Below are 8430 nucleotides of genomic sequence, written 5' to 3'. Positions count from 1 at the left end.
TATACAATTTTTAAACTAGAAAAATACAAAATACAATATGAATGGATCTCAAGTGATACAAGTAATAATTTGATTAACAACTACTAAAATGAAAATAAAGTAAAAATAAAAATAAAATAATAATAATAACTGAAAGTGTTATGAAGTGAATAAATAATAAAGCTGCAAATTTAAAATTAGTGAATTAATATAATAATGAGAATAAATTTTAATTAATCATTAATTTATTGAATTAGATGCATTTTATGTGGGCTGAGTGCACCCCACTAAATATTCCTAGACCATTTTTATCTATTTTATTTATGGGTAGCCCCTTCGTTCTAAATAATAATGCTAAAGGTATGATATTGTCTTTTTTTATTTATTTTTCTTATATTTCTCTTGTGGAGAATTAACGAAAACGTTGAGTATAAACCGCTTGACCTGGAGCTTTAAGCTTCTTCGCAACCAATCGATGAGCACTTGTCAGCGACTCTCATCTATCCTTCAATCAGGTTATTAACAGTCTCGCATTTTGTCGAAGTAAGTTTCCGTAAAGTGTTCATTATCTTTTAAAACTGTAAAATAAGCAGGTTCGAGTATTAAAACGTGTTATTTCCATCCTTACCTTCAGTGTAATGAACTAGCAGTAATCTCTAATTTCAAGTTTGTGTGTTTTTTCCTCATTGTACGATATGCGTTTGTTCTTGGTTGGGTTGTCTTAGTTGTTTGAACGGTTTAATTATTTAATATCTTTTACATCTACCTAGCATTCCTAATAAATACATTGGATGTAATCAGTATTTTTTTTTATTATTATCACGTTTAGTTCAAAATTTCGCATTTAATTATTGTAATTTATTTTTGTTTATCTATGTATATATTTTGATTTTTTTTCTTTTATATTTATCTTTTATGATTTTGGCTTGAATGTGATCAATGGCACAATTACTACTTATTGCACAAGATAGTGGCGAATTATATTATTTCTAGGAGGAAGATAGTCCGAGTGGCGGTCAATAACGGTATCAAAATAGTAAAAGAAAACTTTATTGTTAACCAACGTTTCGCCCCACTTCGTAGTGCTCCTTCAGGGCTGTCTGATTGTAGTAAAAAGGACAACTGACCAATATAATAACATTTACTGATAAATAAAATAAAATATTTTATTTTATATTATTATATATTTCATTTTATATTACAATATAAAATATTAATTGGTAATTATTTTCTTACTTGTTTTCTGTAAAGTTAAGTAATATGAGGAACCTAACAAGTCAATCAACTTTACATAAAACAAAGAAGATAATTATTACCAATTAATATGTAAAAAAAATATATAAATATAACTAATTCTTAGCTCATTATTAAATAGTAATAATTTAAAAGGAGTTATTTTGATATGTAAGTTGACTCACTGGACTTTAGGACTTACTGGAAAGTTTTCGAATCAATTTTTCGTCTATAAGAAAGATATTAATTACCATTTAATTGGTGTTAACCCCAAAAAGTATTTCTCCCACCAAAATAACGTACAAATTTTCAATCGGAACTCCACTTGCAGGGCCTCTCCCGATGCCCTTGTGCAGAGGGAAATCCCTTGAGTCACTGACTTAAAAGGTTTCTTTACTAGATTACCACTTACTAACTTAACCACCATTATAAAACTCCAAGAACATGTCGGACTTATGGGGTTATTCTCCTTGAACTAGGCCAACATTATTTGTTAGATTCGATTGTAGTAAAAATTCACAAAGTCTCTAGCCAGGGCCCTGTTTCATAATAAATACAAACTAATACTATTAGTCTTGTAGATTTATCTTAATTCAATTACATAGACTTGTACAATAGTAACTTGTACTTTAGTATTTTTTAATTCCTGTAATATCACTAATAGTCCTCCCTATCATGAAAAAAAAAACTATTAGTATTATTACCACACTAGTTTCTACACTTGTACTATGAACTAATACCATTAGCTTTTATTATGAAACAGGGCTCTGGTTTCATGACAAAAAATTGATTAAACATTTTTGTACAAAGAACTTAAAGCTTTCAATCTGTGAACCTCGGGTAGCAATACACAGCGTTTTTTCCATTGTCCATAGCCTTCCTGAACTCTTCGCTCGTAAAGTTTATATTAAGGGACCCACCGAAGTTGCCACTGGAATCATGTCGAATCACTTCTCTATCAGGTCTTTCTCGATTTGGTGATACGCATAGAATTCGCTGATAGTTAGTGTAGAGAGTAGAGACTGTAGGATGGCTACGTTAAACTTGGTTAAAACTTCGGCGACTGCGTTCCCAAAATTTCAGGATTTTTTTCCCTCGAGTTCTACGACAAAGGAGTCCCAAAGAGTTTGTGCCAGCCGGTGAGACTGTTACAGGCGAGTTTAACGTTGGAATGCTCCACTGTTTGATGGATCGTGTCCGCCCAGAGATCAAAGAAAATTGGGTTCTCTACCTTGACAATGCGCCCTTTCAAACATCTCTTGCCGTCGCCGAAGTTGTAGCCAAGTTCAAAGTGACAATACTGCTGCAGTCAAGGCAGTATCTTTTTGGTTCCCCGAATCAGAGATACCTGAAAGGAATGCGATGCGACTCAGTTCCAGCGTTCTTTGCAGCCTTCTTAAATTCTTACGAACAAAGAGTTCCAAGGAGCCTTGGAACTATAGAAAAAAATGCTGGAAGCGGGGTATTGATATTGAAGACTTAAAGTTCGCTATACAGAAATTTTTTTTTTTATACAGTCTTGAAACTTTCTTAACGAAACATTGCATAATTATAATTGAGCTTGTAGAATCTTATTTGGTATATTTAAACGTACTTTTGATTCCACAAAAAATTAAAGTTATTTGAACAACTACTCTTGGGTCTACTTAAGATTTTCAAAACTGGCATTACATGGATCATCTATTTGCAGAAAATTTGTTCGGTCTTAATTTTCGGTTTCAGTATTTCGAAAAACACTAAGCTCAGCCTTATTTATCAAATCCAATTTTCAAGTTTCATTTTGTAGATATGTTTTTGAGTTTAAAGTCAAAATTAAATCACCTAAATTTAGAAGAGATGTTATTTACTTTATGAATCAACAATGCATGTAATAATTCAGAAATCTGAAAATGTATACAGTAATACGAATTTAGATTCAATACTGTATTTCTGGTATGTTAGTAGTTGTTGTTCTTATCTGTATCATTATGATAAACACCCAAGTAGTTTTAAATTGATAGCTCAAACGCCATCAGTTTTTCTTTTGTTATCATTTTCAACATTCATGTAAAAATCGTTATCCTCGATTTAAAGAGTAAAGAGGCTGTACTAAAATTATTACTTCCGGATAAGTGGAGAACCCGATATCACAATTTCGAAGATGAATGTTTACATATACATCTAAAATATTTTATAATAATTATTAATTTAATTATATAAATTTTTATTCAACTCAAAGATACTTTTTTTTTTATTTAATGTAATTTACAACTGTACAAAATAATACAATAGGTAAATATGTTGTATGTTTCATATACACTTCAAACATTAATTTAAATTAGAAGGTCCCGTGGCTATCTTATTTTCAGACGCCTCGGAGGATTATCAGGGATTGTTAAGGATGAAAGATTAAGAATTAATGGGTTAGGATGGTTAAGGAGTTAAAAGATATTTAAAATTGAAGTTAATAGTAATGACTACAAATTTTTCATATATTGTTTTTCTTTTTTTTCCCGAAAATTATTCGAACGTAATTGTTCTTCTATATTAGTACTCTCCCTATGATTTATTTCTACTTTGTATGTATGTGTGTATATACATATATATACATAATACGTGAGTCAACCCTGTGGGTTATGGAGCCCTCGACTTTAGACCGATACGTCAGCACAAATAAAAGTAGTTAAACTTATTTGTTTTAATTTCTTGTTGTTAAAAACTATGTTATATGTTGGATAGTTATTTTAATTGTAAATTATACATTACTGCCATTTTAAGGATGATCTAACTTATGTTTGAAAAAGCGTCCAATATGTTAAAGTATTCAAAAGTGAAAAGAGGTTTTTAGTACTGTAATAGATCTGAAAAATACTTAACCATTTTTCCCTAGGCTTGGTTTGGAGTTATTGGGGGGGGGAGGGTGGTTATAGTTTCATTCAAAAGACACCCCTAACACTATATACAATGTTATAAATTAAAAAAATAAATAAAACAAAATAAATAGATAAAAATAATAAATTATTTATTTATATACATTGAATTGTTATCGATATACATAAAACTATTTTAAAAGAAATAAAAGTTCTTGGACTCTCATAGCTCCGATTACTTGACTCCTAATGTGGGATCCTACCGGAAAGACCATTCATCATGAGGTGAATCATCGCCCGCGAACCCTCCCTTCCGATATCCTTCCCTTAAACTCCTTGGGCTTCCTCGACTATTGTCCTGGCAGGGGTCGACCGTAGGAAGGTAGGAAGAGGGGTCTCTGGTGGGGGCAGCGTGGGTGCTCCGCTCTGGAGTCAGTCACAGTCAAACGATGGGTCTAGCTGATCGACTCAGGCTCGAGCGGGTCTCCCTTGATCCGGCGCGTTTCGTCATACCAGCGGCGTCCATCATCATAGGCACTGTTATCAAGGAGCTCAGGGCCGCTTTTGTCCTCTCAAGGTATCATAATACAATATATATTTATTTAACAATTGAAGACATTGGTGGATGAAGGTGTTATGTTTGAAACATATGATTTTGAGAAAATTTTAACTTAATGATTTTTTGTTACCTTTTTAGAATGAAATACTCAATTTTTATCTTCTGAAAAAAAAAAAAAATTGGATTTAGAAAAGCTAAATAAAACGCCATGTCGAAAGGAGTGTTTAAAATGTTCTTCCAAAAGCGGAATTCTATATTTTTACTTAAATGTCACACCATCCACTCATATCTTCAATTATATGACAAATTGAATTCGTATTCTCTTCACAAACGTTTATCTAACATCCTCACGTAATACCACAAGTTCCAACAGAACATTAAATTTCCTTTTTCATAATAACAATAATATGTTTTCATGTAATAATTAATAAATAAAAATAAAAAAAATTGATTCATATGCACGTACCGTTGGTTTCCATTTTTTAAATTTATTTTAAATAGTTTAAATTTATTCTGGATTTTCTCTTTAGGAAGTCTGGTGGTAATTCAATTCATAAAAATTTTTTGAGGTTAATGAACTTGTATGAATGTAATTTATATTAAATCATCATATTATAGTACAACGTTTCGGGACCACTGTCCCATATTCATGTACTTTAAACCTCATAATTTGAATTTCATGTAGGAAATCATGTAGGAAACGTTGTACTATAATATGATAATTTAATATAAATTACATTCAATTGGAAGTTTATTAACCTCAAAAAAAATTTATGAGTTTAAATTTAGTATTATTATTTGAGATAATCTGATATGCATAATTATATTTTAATAAGGAATGCTTTTAAGTTAAATTTTAGTTTGACCTCTTATAACCCAGATATTGCTATAATATTTTTGCTATCCGATCGATAAATCTGTATTTAGAACCATATATCCTTGTTTAGATAATGATTAAAAATAACAAGTACTGCACACGTATTTTTAATGTTTCTGAAAAGTTTATCTTTTCAAAAATGATAATTTATTTTCATGAAATAAATCACAATATAAAATTAATTCAGATATATTTACCACTGGTTTATAATTTTTTAACCTATTTATGTTGTTAGGATCTGTTGTGCAAAATGCTATTTGATTAAACATGCATTCAATCTAAATCGGGTTTTGACCTCTTGTAACCCACATTTTAATTTTCATTGCTAGCGAATCAATTATCTTAATTTAGAACCATATTTCCTTATTTCGATAATTTTTGAAAGAGTAAATCTCGTAAAGTGCTATACTCTTTTTTTATTTTTTCCCAAAAAGTTTCTGCTTCTTCGTTTCTATCAGTAGTAACAATAATTTATTTGCATGTAATAAATTATAAATGAATAAAGACAAATAAAATTTAATTAAGATATGCTTACCGTTGGTTTCCTTATTTTTTAACTTATTTATTTATTTTTTTGTTTGAATCTGGTATGCGAAATTCTGTTAGGTTATGGAATCCTGCTAAATTGAGTTTTGACCTCTGGTAACCCACATTTTGTTTTAATTCTCTTTGTTAACAAATCAATAATCTTTATTCAGAACCATATTTACATATTTTGATAAGAAGAGTTAGTTTCAACTAGTACTATACATTTTTATTATAGTTTCAAAAAATATAAAGTGATAATCATTTATAAATTGTCATTTTCAATATATCGTCGTTGTTTTGTGAAAAACTGCAACTATTTCGAGGAAAGCATATTCTGTAATTTATCTATTTCTAAAATTGCCTTTATACGAAAGGCCAATATAATTTTCATATTTTTGATAACTTTGTGCATATTTTAATTATGTTTCACATAAATATCACGACTATTCTATTGAAAAAAAAATCCAAAATTGCTAGAATTCACTTTTCACAGAACACGTACGATACTTGTACAACAAGTTTATTTTTTATTTTTTTAAAATTTAGTTTGCAAAATTTATTTACTCGTTTTAAGTACCAGCTTTCCTAATTTTGATTATTAGTATAGTTTAATAGTGTATTTCAAAAGGTGTAATATATTATTTTTTTATTAATACTTCTGGAGTTTTTTTTTTTATGAAGTTATTTTGAATAATACGATCCCACAATACAATACTGTCCTGTCCAACTCAAATATTATAGTATCTTTATCTGTATATCGTCGATGTTGTGTTAAAGGGTAAATCCAACAATTTCGAGGAGAGCATATTTTATTCTATACCTGTCTGTACAATTCTTATTTCTAATGAAGAGATATCTTCATTGTGTTTCATATAGTTAAATTAATGGTATTAATATCATGTCTTTATCATTTCAGTGAAAGACATAAATCTGAATTTTTTTTAAATTCGTCTTTCGAGTTCTTTATTTTTTGGTAGAATCTAATTTAATTTTGTTATCGCCTCAAGCTAAGTTAGCTGTTGACCTCTTGTAACCCACATTTTATTTTTCTCATAGCGAATCAATAATCTGTTTTTAGAACCATCCTTCCTAATTTGAATTATCAACGAAAGTGTAAGGTTCAAAAGGCATTATACATTTTAATTTTAAAGCTTTTGAATAATTTTAGAGTTGTTTGAATGGATGATCCTTTAATGCACGAAAACCCTGTACAATCTGAATAAAGCATTATAATACTGGCTGATAACTGTCTAAAAATTACAATTTTCAATATATCCTCATTATATTGTAAAAAATCGGACATTTTTTCTATAAATAATATACGCTTTCCTTACAAACAAAAAAATGTTAATCACAGATTAAGTATAAAATATGCTACTTAACCTGTCATTATTTTTTTTTTTTGTATGGAAAGCATATATTATTTTTAGATTTTCACTTAGTTATAATATTTTGATAATGACAAAACATTCAAGCATTATGTGAAAGATGAAAAGTTGGTTTTGATGTTTGCTTAGAAAGAAGTCAATCATAATGGGTAGGTTCTCATTTTCGTTTTTATCTCTTCTCAACAATTACGAGTATTATAGGTTTTTCAGAAGCCTCTCTTTTAAGATGTTATAATTTTTTTTTTACAAGAGGTTTTTGAAAAAAAGATGGAGTATAATATACATTGAAATTTCAATTTTTATTTTATGTTCTTTATAATATTAATTCATGCATGACACGCATTGACAATTAGCCATTTCTCTGACTTCTCAGAAAAATCTGGCATGTCAGGCATGGACATATCCTCTCTGCCTCGATTTAGTTCTTATTATTTTTCAAAATGAATTTATCCTTCTTCCTCGGCCGGATTCGAACTGGCGAAACTTCTGGCTTAAGCTTTTCGGTGTGTTATTCTAACACGTTCAGCCACTGCGATAGAAAAAGTAATTGGTTTCATAAAAAAAAAAAAAAAGAACTATTTTATTTGTTGGTAATTTACACCTTCGTTTTCCCACTATTGTAATTCATTTAAACACGAGCGCTTTTGGGGCAATTAAGACGTAATTGTTCAGCGGTTTAACAATGCTGTGTGAACACTTAATACGCTTATGCTATAGACCTGACTTTTCTTATTACTGTTTTACTTGTTAAATTGTTACTTATTCCGATTTATTTACCAGATTTCTTTGATTGTTTCTTGTATGTTTCGTTGGTTACCTATACTTAAACTTTAATTTGTTTGGGAGATTCCTAGGGAATAGAATTGTGGACTTTTATGAGTACAGTTGATTTCTTGGTTACCACTAAATGTAGCTCCTCCCCTCCCCTTTAAAAAAAAAAAAAAAAAAAAAAAAAAAAATTACTTAAAGAATTTAGAACAGGAATATTTAAGAACATGTAAGAAAATCTGTGCCACA

The 8430-nt window shown here is 29.5% G+C and overlaps 1 protein-coding gene across 3 annotated transcripts in view; it reads left to right on the top strand.

Moving 5' to 3' along the window:
* Positions 1–8430, top strand: part of LOC106683221 (tyrosine-protein phosphatase non-receptor type 11) — a 132304-nt gene that overhangs the window by 84894 nt on the left and 38980 nt on the right. Inside the window, exon 1 of one of the 3 annotated variants that reach the window (XM_067052148.1) lies at positions 4481–4638. The exons of the other annotated variants lie outside the window; for them this stretch is intronic. Coding sequence (XP_066908249.1) covers positions 4511–4638 — 128 coding nt within the window. The 5' untranslated portion in view covers positions 4481–4510. Of the gene's footprint in view, positions 1–4480; positions 4639–8430 lie in introns of those variants that run through there. 3 annotated transcript variants of the gene reach the window in all.

This window comes from Halyomorpha halys, unplaced genomic scaffold, assembly GCF_000696795.3.
Source record: "Halyomorpha halys isolate HHAL.00 unplaced genomic scaffold, Hhal_1.1 Scaffold26.1, whole genome shotgun sequence".
NCBI lineage: Eukaryota > Metazoa > Arthropoda > Insecta > Hemiptera > Pentatomidae > Halyomorpha > Halyomorpha halys.
The sequence above is the reverse complement of the archived record's forward strand: the minus strand, read 5'-3'. Positions and strand labels throughout refer to the sequence as shown.